The 21,540-nt window shown below is 30.8% G+C and overlaps 1 protein-coding gene across 1 annotated transcript in view; it reads left to right on the forward strand.

The window, feature by feature from the left end:
* LOC107442687 (uncharacterized) overlaps nt 1-13,314 on the forward strand; it is a 39,801-nt gene extending 26,487 nt beyond the window's left edge. The window contains exons 17-24 of the mRNA XM_043053255.2: nt 347-435; nt 528-640; nt 2,059-2,131; nt 5,691-5,936; nt 6,705-6,956; nt 9,057-9,302; nt 11,637-11,672; nt 13,007-13,314. Coding sequence (XP_042909189.1) covers nt 347-435; nt 528-640; nt 2,059-2,131; nt 5,691-5,936; nt 6,705-6,956; nt 9,057-9,302; nt 11,637-11,672; nt 13,007-13,107 — 1,156 coding nt within the window. The 3' untranslated portion in view covers nt 13,108-13,314. The remainder of the gene's footprint in view (nt 1-346; nt 436-527; nt 641-2,058; nt 2,132-5,690; nt 5,937-6,704; nt 6,957-9,056; nt 9,303-11,636; nt 11,673-13,006) is intronic.
* Nucleotides 13,315-21,540: the final 8,226 nt, after the last annotated feature.

Genomic DNA, 21,540 nt, shown 5'->3' on the forward strand with positions numbered 1-21,540 from the left:
GGAGAATAGATAAGTAGTTACTAGACTGTATCTGGCGTTATCTTCTAATAGATCAAGCTTAAAAATGGAGTTAAAATTGCGACATGATTTGATTTGTCGTCATTAAAAAATTTAATGTTTAGTTTGGCCATGAATTCATTGATAACTTCGATGTTGAGCTCTTTTTTAATGGTCTTATTGCTGATGGCATTAGGAGAACCAGGGCATCCATCTGATGATCTTTGCTTCGGTGTTTGAAAGTTTCTTCTGAACCAAGTTAGCATGTCTTATGCAGAAGTGAATTAATGTTTAATAATTGTAGTGGTAGTGGCATCAAATTGTAAAAGTTAACGTTAGATATTTGCAGGGCGTTCTCTGTTTGCGGTGCAGTATGCTCCTTTGCAACAAACGATGGGGTTAAAGTGGTGAGTCAGAACGGCTGCGATCTTTACAGAAGTAAGTTCTTCTTCGAAATATAGCAACAGTTTAATTTTTGTTCTCTTCTGTAATGAAATTTGTGTTCTCATTTTTCTTCTCTCTGTCTACAGGATTTGACAACAACACTTTCTTGCAATCCAAAGAACTGATTGTGCAGAATATACGACGGGAAGTAGAAACGAGAGAACTGAAGTTGGTACTGACTGGATCAGGAGATGAATTTGTGAGTAAAAAGGAATTAAGCTCAAGTTTTAAAAAAGAATCCTAATAGCTGATTACAGGACCAGAGTGGCTTTAAAAGACGACATACTGCGGGAAAAACCACTGGTGTCAAATTTCTAAATTTGTAATTAAGTACAGTTGAACCCTCTACTAATGAACTGCGATATACTGAACACTCGCTTGAAGTGAATTTTTTTTTTTGTAGTCCCCTTTAAACTCTCATTGAACTAACTTTACTTTAAAGGCTGATAGGGACCGTTAAAAAAGTGGGAGCTCTTTTATAATGGACTATAGTTATAATTCGTTTAGTTTATGGAGGTAATATTTTTGTTATGGTTGAGAGTGGTTATAGTTTTGTTATGGTTTATAGTGGTTATAGTTTATAATTCATTTATAGTTTACTTCTGTGTAGTGTAGGCTCGGACGATAGACACGGACTCTTACATGCGCTAATTTGGGTAGTGAGACTATCGTGCTGAGGCCCCATGATGAGCACCCCAATCCTGCCGATTCTGTACAGCAGCACACCGCTTTTACAGCTGATGTGATGGTATGGGTTACCATCGCATACGACGCACGATCACCCCTAATATCGCTGTGGCATTCCAACTGTGCCACATCGCTTTGAAAAGCCAACGGTACGTTTGTGACATCCTCCAGACACATGGGTTGCCATTCATGACAGGACTTTCAGGAGTCATTTTTCAACAAGCAATGTTCGACCACACATAGTAAGAGAATCACAGGAATGCCTCCGCCACATTACAACCCTTTCCTGGCCTAATCTATCTCCAGATCTGTTACTGAACGAGAATATATGGGACTACTTGGAATGGCAAGTTACACAGCTTCCAAGTTTAATTTTTAAAATTAAGCCATTTTCATTCAAAATTGAACCACTTTAGACAGTTCTTCTTTAAAATAAAAGAACGATTTTGTCATATCAAAAACAAGTATAAAATCCTAAGCTTAAAATCTTCAAAAACTAGTTTATTAGTCCAATGGACCTGGTCTCTTCATTTTTAGATACGCTACTTTTGGATGACTTTAATTCCTCCTCCACTCTAATAGATCTTGATAATGATTCTTAAACGGTTGATACTACTTTCATTTTTCCGCATTTAAGAGTTACTTTTAATGCCATGAAAAAATTCACAAGAAATTGACGAGGACTCACAAGGATTATACAAAGATTTTACTTGGATGCATGAGCGTTAAAAAATGCGGAAATGCGCAAGGGCAATTAAGGACTGAGATTTACGAATACCCTGTATATTTATATTATGAAAATACATGAAGACAAGTGATTTTGGGGTTAATTATATTGCTCCTTACTTGAATGCACTAAAAAAATAATTTTAATATTCTGGTTCAGTTAAATTGATTTGAAAAATCGGTAACTAATTGATTATTTTTCAGATTCAACTGGAACCATTTTCCATAGAAGTGACTGAACCGGGTGAAGATGATCGTCTCATAAACCGAATCGGAAGTAAGTTTTTTCTGATCTAGTATACAAAATAGGATGTTCCATAATTATCCACTTGATGTCTAATATTAAAAGTATTGAAAAAAATGAGTAAAAACAACAATTTTTAAAACTAGAATAGATATGATATCAAAAATATGTATATGAAATTCAAAATATACACATTTCAGATGTCAGGAAATTATTAAATAATTTTTAAATTTATTGTATTAACAGAAAAATAATTCGAAAACAAAATATAAAATTTTAAATAAAAAAATTTTAAAGATAATTTATATGTTAAAAGAAAAAACAATACTAACGGCAAATTAAATAAGTAAAATGTGTATTTATATAAATAAAGCTGAAATTATTTAAGGTAGTAACCTTAATCTTAATGTACCTTAAATGAATCCAGTCTTTAAAACCGATCCACACCAAATTCGGTGTACACACATACGTTCGAAGACATGGTGAAATTGTATTTTTTTTAATCCCTTGCTAGCTTGTAGCTCTAATCAAACAATAATTAGATTTATCGCACGTTTTTATGAATTATTTATCTTTGGTTTCCCATGTTAAGCCGTTACGAGTAAAATAATTAATAATAATACGTTAATAATTTCGTGACGTATGGTAATGGCGCCACTGAATTCGTATTTTAAAAGGTATATCTTATATTGATACTTTCGCTTATAAAGAGTATTTATATAAACTTAAATATTGGAAACTCAACAAGAGCTTCAGTTATCTATCAAGCAATGGAAATATTGTGGTAAATTTTGAGTATCACAATTTAAATTATACTATATTTATGCATAGTTAATCTTTCTTTTGGAGAGAGTTGATCTCCAAACTCTTATTATTGTAAACCTAATAGTACGATGCCGCACCGGGATATTTATTTATTTTCCAAATGCCAGTTTATTGACTATCATGTCAATATGACTATGGGCTCTCCAATACTTCTTCACAGTACATATCAAGGCCCGCAAAGCAGGGCATTCGTCAGGGTGGGCTGCAGTCATGTTTTCTCCAGTATCACATAAATTACACTAAAGTAAGTCAATCATGTTAAAAAATTACACTAATATGAGTCAATCATGTTAAAAAATTACATTAAAATGAGTCAGTCATGTTAAGAAATTACATTAAAATGAGTCAGTCATGTTAAAAAATTACACTGAAGTGAGTCAATCATGTTAAAAAATTACACTGAAGTGAGTTAATCATGTTAAAAAAATTGCACTAAAGTGACTCAATCATGATAAAACGATGTAAATGGGCCCGAAGACAGTACATGATAAATACCGGAGAAAATTGCTGTCCCCGGTAATGTTTGACAACCACGAGTTAACCCAATGGCATAGCATTATGGCAAGAGATATTGAATAAGATTAAGCTTTACTTAGATGAGATGAACTTCTAAAACTCTGCTTAATTTAATAACATAAAGTAACTGGGAAGGGCAATAGTTATGGAAGAAATTAGAATTGTTTTATCTTAATTAATTGTGTTGGCACATGTTTTTTTAGTTTTGTGTATGAATTCATAGTAATGATTAATACCGATTTATTAGTAATGATTGAATAAATGATTGAATACCGATTTCATTATTGATCCCCCAGTACAGAGAAAGGGAAATTCATTTTGTTAAAAAATAAATCAAAATTCGCTTCTGGTAATATAAAGGCTAATAGTTTCACTAAAAAACAGCTTCTTTTTTAAAAAAATTCATTATCTGTAAAAATCTTTTATATATGCGACACTTTATATATATATTTTTTATTTAATTAACTGCAAAAGCATTTTAAAATGTTATAACCCTCACCCAAATTTTGTAGCGCAATATTTTCTTTTCCAGATAAACCCAATCCCAGAATGCGAGTGGTGAAAGCTGGTGCGAAATTGAAAGCAACTGCTGGAAAATCTGTGAAGAACCTCGGAAATTTGGGTTTTGATGAATGCCANTCCAATTATTTTATTTTTTTTTTTTTTTTTTAAATCCCTTGCTGGCTTGTAGCTCTAATTAATCAACAATTAGCTTTATCGCACGTTTTTATGTATTATTTATCTTTGGTTTCCCATGTTATGCCGTCACGAGTAAAATCAACGTTAATAATTTCGCAATGTATGGTGATGGCGCCACTGAATTCGTATTTTAAAAGGTATATCTTATACTGATACTTTCGCTTTTAATGAGTATTCCTATAAACTTAAATATTGGATACTCAACAAGAGCTTAAGTTATCTATCAAACAATGGAAAAATTGTGGTAAATTCTGAGTATCAGATTTTAAATTATACTATATTTATGCATAGTTAACCTTTCTTTTGGAGAGAGTTGATCTCCAAGCTCACATTATTGTAAATCTAATAGTGTGAAGCCGCACCGGGATATTTATTTTACAAATGCCAGTCTATTGGCTATCATGTCATTTGACTATGGGCTTTCCAATACTTTTTCACAGTACATATCAAGGCCCTCAAAGCAGGGCATTCGTCAGGATGGGCTGAAGTCATGTTTTGTCCAGTATCACATAAATTACACTAATGTGAGTCAATCATGTTAAAAAATTACACTAAAATGAGTCAATCATGTTAAAAATTGCACTAAAGTGAGTCAATCATGTTAAAAAAATTACACTGAAGTGAGTCAATCATATTAAAAAAATTACACTAAAGGGAGTCAATCATGTTAAAAAATTACACTAAAGGGAGTCAATCATGTTTAAAAATTACATTAAAGAGAGTCAATCATGTTAAAAAATTACACTAAAGGGAGTCAATCATGTTAAAAATTTACACTAAAGGGAGTCATTCATGTTAAAAATTTACACTAAAGGTAGTCAATCATGTTAAAAAAATTACACTAAAGGGTCATTCATGTTAAAAAATTACACTAAAGGGAGTCAATCATGTTAAAAAAAATTACACTGAAGGGAGTCAACCATGTTAAAAATTTACACTAAAGAGCCGAAATTTACACATGGGCCCGAAGACAGTACATGATAAATACCGGAGAAAATTGCTGTTTCCGGTAATGTTTGACAACCACGAGTTAACCCCATGGTATAGCATTATGGCAAGTGATATTGAATAAGATTAAGCTTTATTTAGATGGGATGAACTTCTAAGACTCTGCTTAATTTAATAACATAAAGTAACTGGGAAGGGCAATAGTTATGGAAGAAATTAGAATTGTTTTAGCTTAATTAATTGTGTTGGCACATGTTTTTTTAGTTTTGTGCATGAATTCATAGTAATGATTAATACCGATTTATTAGTAATGATTGAATAATGATTGAATACCGATTTCATTATTGATCCCCCAATACAGAGAACGGGAAATTCATTTAGTTAAAATATAAATCAAAATTCGCCTCTGGTAATACGAAGGCTAATAGTTTCACTTAAAAACAGCTTATTTTTTAAAAAATTTCATTATAGATATCTGTAAAAATATTTTATATATGCGACACTTTAAATATATTTTTTTAATTTAATTAACCGCAAAAACATTTTAAAATGTCATAACCCTCACCTAACCTCAAATTTTGTAGCGTAATATTTTCTTTTCCAGATAAACCCAATCCCAGAATGCGAGTGGTGAAAGCTGGTGCGAAATTGAAAGCAACTGCTGGAAAATCTGTGAAGAACCTCGGAAATTTGGGTTTTGATGAATGCCAAAGAGTGTGCCTGGACTTCAAAGATTGTGAGACCGCCTCTTATTGCGTGAATGGTGGAGAGTGCATTGTATCATCTGATTTCGGGGAAGACATCGCCAAAGACAATATGGAAGATAACAATTTATGCATCATTGTGACTCGTGAGTATTTCATCTCTTTTGGCGACGAGATAATATTTAAATATATTTAAAGTTCATAATACAAATTACTTTCTTCGAGTATAATCGTTTGTTAAAACCGTTAGTGTCTCACGATGAAGTTCTGAAACTTGTTGATGGATTTGATTCTTTTACTAAATTAATTACTCTATTTGGGTTGGCTTAAATCTATTTGCCTGAAACAATTATTTTACTTTGCCGATTTGAATAAGTTCATTTGTATTGGTTTGAAAAACAACTTGACTCAAATCATCTGATTTAAATGAGATACATTAAATGAAATTCATAAATTAGAATATTTGAATCTGTTGATCGAATGGACAATTTTTTGTTGCTTATTGAATCTTTTGAAAAAAATTGCTGTAAACTAAACTGAATCGCATGATTGTAATCACTTGGTTGATTTGTTTCGCTCAACTCGAGTTCTGTTATTATTTTAGAATGTGTAATAAAATGAGAACTTTTGTTATTTCTTCGCAGGAAGAATAAAAAGCTTCAAAATTTTAATTTTGCAAGGAGTAACTCAAAATTTCAAGGCTTCAAAAATAATTAATATTTCAACAAATATTTGTAAAATTTGAAATTTTTTAATTCTTTTTTTCGAAAAAAAAAAAACTGAATGGCATAATTTTGATAAAAAGATGTTAAGTGAGCAAACATTTTTTATATAAAAAAGTTATTTTAGGTTAGAAAAAGAAAAGTCTGTTTTTTCAAGAGAACTAACTTTATCTGTTTCTAACTTTTCTATAGGAAAATATGCCGACCTTTTCAACAGAAGCCCCGGCAATATTTTAAGTCTTACAGCTCAAGAAGTATTGAAACTTGACACAGTAGAAAAATGCGCAAGAGCTTGTCATAAATCCACTAGTTATCAGTGCCTGTCCTTTGACCACTGTCCTCAATCGAAGGACGCCCCATGCAAGCTGCACACAGTACATTACCCGAATTCTAAGACTAGAGAAAATGTCCAAGTTAGAGACACCAACTGCGGCCACTACTTTAGTGAGTATAAATTTTTCATGAATTACTTTCAAATACATAGAAGTTGATTTTAATGCAAAAGTATATATATAAGCAGAAACTAACAGCTGGGAACTCGATCCTGTCGATTGTCTGTTAGACAATCGAATATACTAAACCATCGAGTGTAACTATAACTTTAAAGTTTTTTCTGTTGTGGTTGACCTTATGACTGATGAACAGATTTAACGCTGTTTTTCGAAGCTCTGTCGCCAAGGAAAATGAAAAGCTATAGTTTAAGGGCCCTACACTTGGAGTAATGCGATGATTTTAAGCTATATATATAATCTTGCCTTGTACAAATATCTGGGCTTTAGAACAGAAAAATAATTTAAATATTTTAAAAGTTACTTAACTTTTTAGTACATTTATAACTTATTTTATGACACAGTTATAAAATATTAAAGAAATGTTATATTTAACTGTCGTAAGTAATGTTAAGCATAAATATGCGTATTCTTATTCGTCCAAACGGCATCTAAATTTCAAGGCGTTTAAAATTAATAAACTAATTCTAAAATTATTGCTATTAAAAATAATTATTATGACATTTGTTTTATAAACAAATTTTTAATTCTTAAACTGCATATTAATACCCTTTAAATATCATAAAACTTATAGAAATATTCCAAAGTTTTAATGGTGAGAGGTTGGGTATCAACAGCCCTAGAAGCATTAAACTTAAAATTACATATTTGTGTACTCATAATTTTAGCCAAAATCTGTTAAGTCTTAAATTCTGGGTCAAATATGAAGTAAAGAAAATTTTTAACAGCAAAAAAATATTTCCTCTGGACTTACAAATTTTAAAAAAATCTAAGATACCCATTTTGGATTACCGGATTTGGACAATTCGATCGTACTTCGTTTAAAAAAATAAAACTCCAAATAAACCCATCACGGAAGGTAATGGGATTTAACAGTAGAATTCAGTCTATTTGAGAGTATTTTCCAAACACACCAAAAAATCTAGATAAAGTCACTTCACCCCGACTTACGATACTCATGTTGAAATACAGGATATAGTCTGTTTGCACGTATTTTTAACAAGGAAAAAAAAAGGGCCTGAAAATCGAGGCAAATTGAGAAAGAGGCAAACTGGCTTACGATATTGACATTTAACTGTAGGATTTGGACCGTATTTTTCAAAAGGATCTTAAATCGGGATAAAGCAATCCTAGCTTAAGATATCGAAAGTTAACTACAGAATTTTGTCTTGACTGCATAGATTTGACATAGACCACATAGATTTGATCTACCTTTGACTTTCGCAGAGACGAGAAAATCTTCTCAATCATTTCCGTGTTAGTTACAAATATTTAATTGCGAAATTTGGTCTGTTAGATTGTATTAAAAAATAATTTAAAGGCCAAGTCGAAATCCTTCTTGCTTAAGATACCGATATTTAACTGCAGGACTTGGATTATTTGAACCGTACTTTATACCGTAGTTTTAAGAAACCGTAGTTTTAAGAACCGTAGTTTTTAAAAAAATAAATTACGAAACAAAGCCATCACAGTTTAAGGTACTGTGATTTAACTTCAGGATTTAGTCTGTTAGAAAATACTTTCAAAATAAGCACCTGAAAATCGATACAAAGTTATCTATGCTTTTAAAAACAATATTTAATTGCATGTTCAGACCAGAAATATTTTATTTTATTTTATAACCGTTGTTAAACAGCCGACCCGATTTTTGCGTTTATGACTACTAATGTTCAATTCCGTTGCCTTTTCTTTTTGAACCTAATTCAGAAGACAGGGGAACTCTAGGATCATGTATTGGGAAAAATTTGCCTTCGTGGAGGTCTTTTTGATGGAACTAACCTGCAGTTGCGTTACATGGAGAGGAAAACCATGAAAACCTTCCACGGATAGCTTGATGGCACTGGGACTCTAACCCATGATTCGTCTATCAGTGAGGGTATTTTACGTCAGCACTGTGATCTTTGCAATCCGGGTGCGGATTTCGTATCAATCAGTCAGTTCACCTCATTGGGAGACTCTATCTCCTGAGCAACAAACCAGACACATTGACGTTAATATGTGATTGTTATTGATTTTATTTATTACATTTTTTCAGGAAAATTCAGCACTGAATTCAGGAAGTACCCGAACAAGCGCTACTTAGGAAGTACCATCCCACCCATAACCAATGCCACTCTCGAAGAATGTTCGAAAGCATGCATGGAATACAAAAAAGGAACATGTTTTGGATACGATTTCTGCCAAGACGTGTCCATGCTGGCCACCAGCTGCCTCCTTCTGGACAGCGATCCAGCTAAGATGAAGGCCAGTTATTCCGAAGTCTGTACAAATTTCTTGAGAAGTGAGTGAGAGTTTCAATGCATTTACTCGTAAACAATTTCTTAAATTATCGAAGTTATTGGTTTCAAAAATATCATAAAAGTCTTTCTAGAGTGTTAAAGGAACATGTTAGACATTGATAATTTAAAAAAAAAGATTTTTTTGAAAAAATTTAAGACAATCTAGTTTTTAATCTGTTTTTTTTCGTTTATCTTTAAACCTTTTTTTTTTATTAATTGAAATTTTAAAAGAAATATTTTAGCTTGAGGGGAATTGGACACCAGAAGGTGGGTTTTCATTAAACTAACAAGAAAAATGAACCTGTATAAAGAATAGCTGGTAGAACAGCCATTTTTCATCTTCCGTTACTCAAGACAGAATATTTTTCAGGGATTTTTAAATTTTCTCTTCCTACCGTGCCCTTACAGGACTCAAAAGTTTCATCGATAATATTTAAATAAATGTTATTTTTTCTCTTTCTAATTGCAGAGCTTAGTGGAAGAACCGTCTAATTATTTAATCTATTCATTCCGAAGATACTCTGTGGAAGAACCGGCTGAGTAACATTATTTGAGTATTCATTGGATGGAAGAACCTGCTAAGTGACTTGGCGACAAACAATAGAAAAGACCTAGAAAATCTCTTGCTTGAATCTAAGGCGAGGGGAGGAAAAAAAAGCAGCTTCTATACATTAAGACAGAATATATTTTCGAATCAATAATTAAAAAAGACAAGAAATCCTTAATCAGCTTCAACATACAATTTTTTTGTTTCAGTTTCGCATTAGTTTGGGTTTCAGACATACTGCCCTAGTAAAAAATTTTATTTTCTTAGCAAAGTCTTCTTTAAAAATGAATATTATTTTGTGCAACTTCTGCAGTTTATTATTATTGTAGCTAGCTGAATACTCGTTTTTCTTTTTGAAATAATCAATCAATCGGTAATTATCAACATTGCAAAATCGTGTTCACAATCAAATGGGTTTTGAAGATTTCATTCAAGAGAAATTAGTTAGATTTCCATTTGCTTTTTTTTTCTCGCTCTCAAGTAATAATTTGTGATTCAGATGTAGATTTTAAAGTAAAGATTTTAAAAAACTACGTTTTTCAAGTTGACTAGAATAAAATCTATTTTTGCCGGATCAGATCTAAAATCAAAAACGTAAAAGAACATCACTTTTCTGCGAAGCTTCCATAATTACCGAAAATTGTTCCATTTCTTTTTTAATACAAAATGCCTACGTTTTTTGCTTGAAAATATAGAATTATTTTCTCTAAGTTTAATTGAAAAATGAATTTTTTGAAATTTTGTTTCATTATTATTACTCTAGATTATTTTATTAAAAACAAACTATGAGTTATTAGACTTTAAAATAGCTCAAAAATATCACTTTTTGTTCGCTTAAGGCGAAATACTTTGGAAACTTAATGAGGCGGTTCATTTTCGCGTAGAGATTTGTATTTTCAATAGAAAAAAAGCAACAGCAGAAATCGAAAATTACGGGGATGATAAGTGAGTAAGCTTTGCTTCATAAGATCTTCAGAAAGGTTCTGGGTTCGAATCCCGAGCAAGGCATGAATGTTTTTTCATTCTCTGTACTATCTGCACTTACTGTGGGAGCAACGTTGGAAGAGTAGCCAACAAATCTGCCCTTCAGATTGCCTGTAGGAAGAAAAGTCATTCCCCAGGTGGACATAGGAAAAATGTTGTTGTTGTAGTTCATTTACGTCATACTAGAGCTGCTCAATGGACTATTGGCAACGGTCTGGGAAATATCCCTGAGGGTGATCCGAAGACATGCCATCACAATTTTGATCCTCTGCTGAGGGGATGGCACCCCTGCTACGGTAGCCCAACAACCTGCAAGCGAAGTCGAGCACTTTACGGTAGAACAGTTTAACGANTGAGGGTGATCCGAAGACATGCCATCACAATTTTGATCCTCTGCAGAGGGGATGGCACCCCTGCTACGGTAGCCCGATGACTTGCACGCGAAGTCGAGCACTTTACGGTAGAACAGTTTAACGAGGACCAATACCGCACACCCTCGGTCCCTACGCAGACTAATCCAAGTGGTTGCCCACCCGCACACTGACCTCAGCCAGTGATGCTTGACTTCGGTGATCTGCTGGGAGCCGTGTATTAACGATCAGTCCACTGCGGGACGGGGGGAAATGTTTCATAAGATCTTGAGCAAAACTTGAGAACTATAATGTTTGGTTGGAAAAAGTGATTTGACATTTTTTACTTTTTGAATTACAGTGGGAACTTCTTATCTTTATTTTTATCTTGCTTGAATGAAACTAAAAATAATCAAAAATGTTGTTTAATTTGAAAACGTATTATTTTATTTCAGCTGAAGCCCAGTTTGCCCCAAGGCCCTATTCAAATGGTAATTCACTTTTCAATAATAAAAGCAACCTTTGTATTATGTTCACTAATGTGTCATGTTGCAGAACGTGTTGTGTTCAATAATGTATCATGTTCTATAAGATATGTTTAATAATGTGTATGTTCAGTAATGCGTGATGTTCAATAATATATGTTCAACAATGTGTTATGTTTAATAATGTTTTTTTTATTAATAGTATATGTTCAATAATGTGCTTCATTCATAATTAATCATTCTTAGTAATGTAATATATATCTTTAATGTTACTGAGCTCGTGACATATGTATACCATAAAACATTAGATTAATTAAAATATTTAGTTGGTATATGTACGTACAGTAGGAAAAAAAAATTGATCAACTTGAATAAGTTTTGATTTAATAATCGGATCTTCACGTTCTAGGACTCAATCTTAATGACTCTAAAGGGTGACCTCAAATATGCTAATTAATAAGCATTGAGGATATTTTAAGCTACGAAATCAGACACAAAAACGTACTTTCTCTGAATAAATATGCCTTTTTACGGATTTTTGACCCCCAAAATATAGGGGATAGCCGCAATCTGGGAAATAGGGTCCCCATAGTTTGGTCAGGAGAGCTCTCTAAAACTACCCATACACCTAACTCTCTAAAGTTACCCATAAGGTTAATTTTACTTTTTGAGTATTTCGTTATATCTCGAGAGTTTTTAATGTAGTTAAACATCTGACTTTTTTGAAATTCAATTTCTTAGGAACTATGCACCCAATTTTGCTCAAATTTTGCATTTTGTCATGTAAAATTATATTCCTCCAAATAATGCAAAAAACATACCTTAAAATTCAAATATTTTTCGCCCATTATTACATAAAATAATAAAAAATATTATATATTTAATAAAGGTCATTTTTTGCATGGAATTATCTTAAATGAATTTTATACATAATTGCGTGCAAAAATTTTTCGATTCAGCTAAAACTTTCTCGAGACATAGCGTTAATTTTATTTTTTGCGTATTTCGCCAAGCTGTCCTAACTTTAGAGCACTCTCCTGACCAAACTTTTGGGAACATATTTCCTAGATTGCGGCTACCCCCTACATTTTGGGGGTCAAAAATCTGAATCCGTCGAAAAAAAGGCATGTTTATTCAGAGAAAGTAAGTTTTTGTGTTTTATTTCGTAACTTAAAATATCGCCTGCCATCATTTATTAGCATATTTGAAGTCACTCCCTTGAGTCATTAAGATTGAGCCATGTAACGTGATGGATTGATCATTAGATCAAAAGTTATTCAGGATGGTCCGTTTTTTATTTTGCGCACACTACTTATACTCATATTTCCTATCATTTTTAGGTTATGCTGGCGGGATAGGTTTCCTGTGTTTCGTCGTTGGTCTAGCGATAGGTGCTCTGGTTCTTTTTGGTATAGCCTATATGAGAGTCAATAGGCACTGAACTGTAATGATTTGAAGAAGAACGAGAGCTCGAATAGTTCGATGCCTCGAATATTTCAGTCAAAGACTCTTCAGCTGTACATAAACTGTAAACTAGTAGTTTATTTTTGTTCCATCCTACTTTTGTATTGTCACTTTTGAAAGATTTGTGTAACTTGTAAAAGTTTATAGTTGTGTAACTAATAAAATACGTTGTTTATATTATTCATACTGATTTACACGTTTAACTTTTAACTTTTAAACACGTTTAACTTTTTATATTAAGATAACTGTCATATTTCTAAAAGGTTTTGTCTCTTTTTTTTAAAAGTAGTATATCAAATTAAAAGCAAACTCCAATTTGACATGTTACTTAAGAAGAATTAAATGATTCAAAATATCAGAAAGGAATGTGACCGAGTCTTTATAGATTTGCAGAAAGGCGCTTTTTGGATACTTAAGTTTGGGAATCGTAGTGTAAAGACTTCGCAATTTTGAGATTCTGCCTTAGCCATCGCTACACGTACACGTTATATTCAGATTTGTTTCAGATAATACTCCTTTCCTAGTTTATACAATAAAGTTGGCACAAGACACAGTAAGATATGTGAACTTTTCAATTTTCTGTAACCTCCTTAAATTGGCCACTATGTTTTTTTCTAAGCAAACTATTATTTTCAAACCTTTTGGTTTCTACAAAAGTTGAATCAAATATATACTGTATAATATCCCCCGAATACTTGTTATTACTTTCTATAAATTACTTCATCACCGGCATTGAATGACCAATCCATATTGTAAATATAAAATAAAGATTGGTTATTAAATGCCGGACCAGGAGCAAGCAGGAAAACTATCTCATTTTCATCTCCAATGCTTGATTTTTGTCCGGCAGTCACTAGCTGATTCTTTTAGCGGATTTGCAATAAGGACTTACTTATCACTGCCTCAAATAGACCAAGCATTGGAATTATCTCACTTGCATTTTCCTTTTTATTTATAAATTTGTAAAATTAAAAGTTTTAATATTCTTTTATTATATATGGAAGATAATGAGTTTGATTAGGGTAAGATAAGTTCATTGTCTGATGGAATCCTCAATACAGGTTCAATCTCTCTCCTGTGCATAGAGGAAAGCGAATATCTAATTTTATCGATTAAAAATATTTCTTTTATGCATCTTATCTCTTTCATTATTTGATAGATAAACGAAAACAAAAGGTACAAAGTGGAAGATAATACAAGGGAGTAAGTATTGTTTTTTTTTTTTTTAAACTCGGGAGTGAAATTTCATTCCTCCTGTCAACTTTTGAGAAAGAAAGTAAGCTGAGAATATAAATAAATACGAAAAGTAAGTATTCTTCTTCGTTCGTTTTTTTTTCTTCTAAGTAACTAAACATTATAAAACTAGTAAAATTTCTATAGCCTTTAGGCGTCAGCTTAGCGTGATATAAAATTTAACTTAGATTAGGGCATCAAATACCAAAAAGTAATTTAAGAAAAGACGATACTGACTTTTTATATTAAAAATAAAATTATTAATTTTATTAATTTGTAACGAAAAAAGAAAGAAATATTTACAGATGCCGGTATCAAGGCAATTTATATTTATTCTGACATTGTGAGCGTCAGATCAAATTAAACGAGATATATCATAGCAAAAATAGTTTGAGCAACCATTATAGTATAAAAAACAGTTGACTGCTTCTTTTCCAAATGTATGCGTATGAAAATTACTTTAAATCCTTATTAAAGAGATGAAGCTATTTCAATTCTCTATTTTATGCTGTAATAGCAAAAGATTAAAATTGTAATTTAACAATAAATATGAAATAAAAATTGCCTTCGTTGAATGTCCGAAGTAAAAAGTGTTTCATATCAATTTTTGATTTTAGTTATTGATGTAATGTAAAATATTACTCCTGTAATGGAAAGGAAATCCAATTGTACTATAAATAATATGCATAAAACACATTATGTAGAGAAAAAAAAATTTTTACACTATAATATATAGTAAATAGGATGGTATTTTTTCTTACCCAAATATTTTTTCAGTATTACTGTAACATGAAATTATTACTTGAGCCATCAAAATAAGAAAGAAAAATTTCATGTCTGAAGTAATGTGAAATAGAAAGAGTTTTAAACTTTGCTGTAGTACAGCGCACAAGAAAAAAAACTTTAACTTTTGTAACTTTTCATATAATGATCTGATTTTTACATTTTAGAACTCAATCTTAATGACTCGAGGGGGGACTTCAAATATGCTAATTAATAAGATCAGACGATATTTCAACTTACAAAATCAGACACAAAAGCGTACTTTCTCTGAATAAACATACCTTCTGTTTACGGATTTCTGATTCCAAAAATATATGGGGTAGCAGCAATCTTTGAAATAGGGTCCCAATAGTTTGGTCAGTAGAGCGATCCAAAGTCTGGACGCCTTATAATTATTTTACTTTTTGCGTACTTCGCCATACCTCTAAAATTATTTAAGCGAAATGAAATTTTTTTTACACACAAATGTAAGGTATGTAATTCTAGGCATCATTTAAAAAAATGTAATTTTATGTTTCAAAATATAAAATTCTATGTTACTAAGAATTTTATGTTCCTGAGAAATTTAATTTCAAGTATCTGACTTCTTTTAAATTCAATTTTTCTATAACTATTCGACCTATTTCGCACAAATTTTTCAATTCGCTTAAGAGTTGTGATATAGCGAAATACGTAAAAAGTTAAATTAACATTGAGGGGTCCAAACTTTGAATCGCTCTCCTAACCAAACTTTTGGGAACATCTTATCATATTTTAGGTCACCCCCTCGAGCCATTAAGAGTGAAAATCCAATCATTAGATTAAAAGTTATTCTGGGTGGTCTATTTTTTTTTCTTTAATGGCGCACTGCATGTACATACGCACATGTAAATATTATAGTTCTAATATTTTTATGTCATGATTATTTAGTTATTTGCTAATTTACTTGTCCTCTATTTTAATTGGCAAAATAAAAACGAAGGGAACATATGAAACTGGTTTTATTATTTCAAATAAAAAAAGACACCAACAATTCAATCACAACAGTCATCTATTATGCATATAAAGGCAGTGAAAATTTTAGCTGTTTGAATTAAAGTGGAATTTCCTGTTGAAAAAAGGATTCCCGAATTTAAAAGAAAAATCCCCGAATCTAAAATAAAACGAATTGTAAACATGTTGGTCACACTTACGTAATTTAAGAAAGATAAGAAAAGATAAAGAGAGAAATAGTTTAAAAATATTTTGCACATGCTTTGGGACACTAATTTAATCTCAACAGTTGTAACGTTCTTTCGTGATTAAATTTCATAGAAATGTTGTTATCATATCAGTTTCGTTATTAAATTGATATGATAACTTTTTGTATCATAATTTATTAAATTAACTAGTCAGTTTTGCTATTAATATATGAAAATTAAATATACGTCTGCAAAAGCCTGTGTTCAGTGAGAAAAAAAGTATCATCCGAAATAACTTCCGATTTAATGATCAGATCTTAATGGTTTGAAGGAAACATTTAATTAATGATGTATAAATTATCATCTATATATATATANATTAAATTTCATAGAAATGTTGTTATCATATCAGTTTCGTTATTAAATTGATATGATAACTTTTTGTATCATAATTTATTAAATTATAGTCAGTATTGCTATTAGTATATGAAAATTAAATTTACGTCTGAGCAACATAAAGAGAACTTAAAAACCCTATCCTTAATGGGACAACCTTAAAACACATACCATAATGTCAAAACTATCTACGTATTTAGATCTAAAATATATCAATATGCGTTGATACAAGATAAGATATGTGAAAACTATTTGCGTATGCTGATAAATTTTAAAGCCTTTTTAAATTCTGCTTTTTACTTATAAAAGGTGTTAAGTGAAAAAAAAAGTATCACCCAAAATAACTTCCGGTTTAATGATCAGATTTTAATGGTTTTGACGGAAACATTTAATTAATCATATATAAATTATCATTATAATTATTACCATTATAATTACTATCATTATTATCATTATAATTAATATCATTATTATCTTTATAATTATTATCATTATAATTAGTATCGTTATTATCATTATAATTATTATCATTATTATTTATATTAATTAACTAATATTATCCTTAATTAAAAATAAATCAATCAAAAGTTTGAGCCTTTTAATATTGATTTCACTTTTTATGTATTTTATGTATTACTGTGGTATTTTATAAGCAACTAGAAAACATTTTGCACATAATTATAAAACTCGTTTATCTAAAGATAATTCCATGCCATAATAATTTTTAATAGCAATTTATTATTTTTAATATTTTGTTTAACAATGGTCAAAGAAATTTTTGAATTTTTTCATTATTCCTACTCAATGGAATTCATTAACTCATTTCGGTGGGTAGCTTTTCAGACCGAGGAAATGCAAATACGAATTGGCCAAATCACCGGGCCAAAATCAGAAACATTTTTATTTGTGATTTTGGCCCGATTTTTCATGGAAATTTCAATTCTTTTGAAAATTATACTGCAATTTTTAATGACATTTTCGTAATTTTAACTCTCTCTTTTCATAGTTTACATAATTTTACATTTAGTGCTGCATCTCAAATAATATGAGACATAGAAATTCGAAGCTATGAAGAAATGTAAGAAAATGGACTGGGAGTACGATGAAATAAAATAAAAATTAACATTTGATAATTAATTCAAAAATTATTAATTAACAAATTATTATTGATTAGCAAAATATTTTTATTAACGACTTGATTTTTATTATATATTTTTGAAAAAATATCGCTTTTTAAGAAAAGAAAAAAACAAAACAATGAGGAATGAGACGGAGCAATAGGGGTGGAAAAAAGAGAAAAGGGTGAAGCCTCCTTATAAATTGGAAATTTTTTTTTATTTTGGATGAAGTCAGTGATTCCAGAGAAAATTCATTGGGTTTAAATTGTATCTCATAGGAATCAGGAACTAAATCTAAGGGGAATTCAGTAAGCGTAAAGTGGTTTAGATGGTTTTGATTTCATTGAGTAAGCATCAACGTACAATGCGAGGGAAAAAATTAAATAAATTAATAAATAGAGCACCCAAAATAACTTTTCCTCTAACCATCTTATTTCTAGTACTTGATCTTAATGGTTCGAGGGGATGGGGACCTCAAATATGTTAATCAATTGGAGCAGACAATATTTTATTTTACGAAATAACACACAAAAACGTATTTTCTCTTAATTAACACGCCCTTTTTTCAACGAATTTTGATATCTGTCGCTCAAAATATAGTGGGTAGCCAGCATGGGAAATAGGGTTCCAATAGTATGGTCAGGAGAGCGATCTAAAGTTTGGACCCCTTAACGTTAATTTTACTTTAGACATATTTAGCATATCTCGAGAACTTTTTAAGCGAATCAAAAAACTTCAAAAAGTCAAAAGTTTTGAGACATGCAATTTCAAAATCATCTTAAAGGATGTCATTTTAAATGGCAAAATAACAAAATTTGTGCGAAATAGATCAAATAATTCCTGAGAAAACAAGTTTTAACTATACAACTTTTTTAAAATTTGATTTCTCAGGAACTAGAAGCTGAAATAATCTTTTATTATTATTTATTACTATTCGTCACCTTTCCCGGTTATTTTACGTTTTTAAATGAAGCAAAACTCATTTTTAGTCGCTCATATCTTCAATATAAAGATTAATTGTGTACAGTATAAACAAAACTAATCAAGCATCATTTGCGTCAATAATGATATGCCAAGATCTTACGCTTCTCTTGAACGAATTAGTGCTATTTCTCCACTAGTTTTGTCTTTCAAGGCAAATTTTTTATTTCAATTACTATTAATTTTAAATTATTTAGTTAGTTGGAAAAAATTTTCAAAAGCATAACTACAAACAAACTTAACGCGTAGAGAGCTTTAAAAATTATTTTGGTAACGTAGTCTGTCTATGCTATCACGTTCATGTTGATCATTGAGTTTATTTGATATAGAAAACTAGGAGGCTCCGCCCCCTGCTCGCTAACACTCGCCAACCCCCGAGAAATGCAATCCTATGTGGTTCACNTTATTTGATATAGAAAATAATTAGGTATTAAAGAACGTACAATAAACTAAAAAAAAGCTAACAATAAGCTATCACAACTCACTGATGCTACATTCAAGTTATTTGAAGAAGAAAAAAGTTTTGTTTAATTGGTATAAAAGTTTCCAGTTTAATTGATATAAATGATGAGTTCTAAGCCAGCAAGAAAATTCCATTTTCCAATTGAAATTTTCGAATTTAAATTTTTGAACGATTTTTAGGATCGAGAATTAAAATTACACCTATATTCACTGTTAAAATTTCAGGACACTAGCATAAACAGTTCTAGAGCTATAGGAATAACACACAAACTAACCCTTCATTTTGTTATTATAGATATATATTTTGCTGAGCCTGTATACTGTCTTTTCTTAAAGTACTAAACNTTCCATGAATTAAAGCTTAATTCCATATGTTTTTACGTCTTTTTTTCTGTATCGCGCATTGATACGTATGCACTATCCATTTCATGCAGCTCTGTGGATGTCTCGCACGACTTTCTTACTTTCTTTGCTTGCTCCCCTAATTTTTTTGAGCAGTGTATTTTGCTGAACCTGTATACTGTCTTTTCTTAAAGTACTAAACAATATACTAAACAAAGTCTAATCTGATAGCATGCTTAACATCGCATCGAAAGAAATGCGTATCATCGCAAACCTTTCTGTATATTATTTGGTTTACAAAATGGCAGTTTCATGATAGGGAAGATCTCTGCCATCGATGGATCTAAAATGATTGTAATTAAATGCGTAACATCGCAAACCTTTCTGTATTTTATTTCCTTTACAACAGCAATTTCATGGCAGGAAGGCGTCCTAACACAGATGGATCTAAAAGCTGATTGTAATTCATGCATTATATTTATTTTGCCGACGCAGTATACAGTTTTTTCTTACATTAAACGCTAATCCAATAGCCGGTGTAAATGTAGAGCATCGCAAACCATCCTGTAAATTACTTTCCCTACAATAGTTGTTTAATGGCAGGAAAGCAGCATCATAACATTGAAAGTTGTTGAGCTAAATTAAATATGTGCTAAAAGTAGTATAGTATGCTAAAAATAAATATATAGAAAACAACAATATTTCTTTTTTTTTTTTTAATTATACGGTTGTGTTTTATTTTATCAGCTTTTTAGAATAATAAAAAAATTGATATTATGTTTCAAAGAGAAGGTACTTTTTTGTGTCTGATTTCGTAACTCAAAATATTGATTAATAAGCATATTTGAGATCATTTTTTTGAACCTTTAAGATTCACTCTTAGTTCATGAAAATCCGAACATTAGAACAAAAGTTATTTAGTATCATGTCTTTTTTTCGACGTATAAAATGCTATAATAGTTCTTACAAGAGTAGATTCAATAGCAGAAAGCATAATCTGAATAATTATTGGGCGAAGAACATAAAACAGTTTGCATAATGATAAAAATGTTTGCAAAATGATAAAAATGCTTGAATGTGCAAAATGATAAAAAAAATTCCTTTAGATACTAATATAGTACACTAAAAATAAACAAAAAACAAAACAAAATTTCAAAATTATACTCATGTGTTCTATTTTATCAACTTTTCAGAATAATAAAAACTAATTTGATTTAAACAGAATGATTTAATTTTTTTACTCTGAATAACTTTTTTTTATTTCCTAGAGATTTCTTGAAAAGGTTTTAAGGATGAGATGCCTGGCAATCGTCACTCTGCTATTTAGTGCATATGCTTTAGTGCATAGTAACTGTGATTTATCTAATGCAAAAAGAGGTAAAGTGTCTCAATTTATTCTTTTGATGTAAAAATATAATTATTCTTGCATTTTATCTACCCACATTTAAAAGCAAAAGACTTACTTAGATTGTTCGTGAATTGAATGAGCACCCTGCCAGTCATATGGAGAATTCTAAACTTTTTGTGATTTTGTGTGGGACAACTACAATAAGAAATCAGAACATACATCTATTACGCATATAGAGGGAATGAAACTCTTAACTACTTGATTGAAAAGGGAATTTCCGTAATAAAGCGGGGAATCTCTCACGCTCTTTGAAACTCTTTCTTTAATTGAAAAATGTTCACTCACACACTTGTGATTTTCACACATTTGTGATAAAGCTGTAATTTAAAACTCTCTATATCATCTTGATCAAAATATTATTTGGGAGTTAGAATTTATTTAATAAGTTATTAAACTTTTTTAAAGCTGTTTGTTGTCATTCCCTGGGAAGGATAGCTACGAAGTCTTTTTCTTTTTATACCGCCAGATGGCGTTCTTTTTAAATTTGTATGTGTTTGTTTGCTTTTTGTTAATAAACTTTTACTTTC

Source organism: Parasteatoda tepidariorum, chromosome 3 (assembly GCF_043381705.1).
Source record: "Parasteatoda tepidariorum isolate YZ-2023 chromosome 3, CAS_Ptep_4.0, whole genome shotgun sequence".
NCBI classification, from domain to species: domain Eukaryota; kingdom Metazoa; phylum Arthropoda; class Arachnida; order Araneae; family Theridiidae; genus Parasteatoda; species Parasteatoda tepidariorum.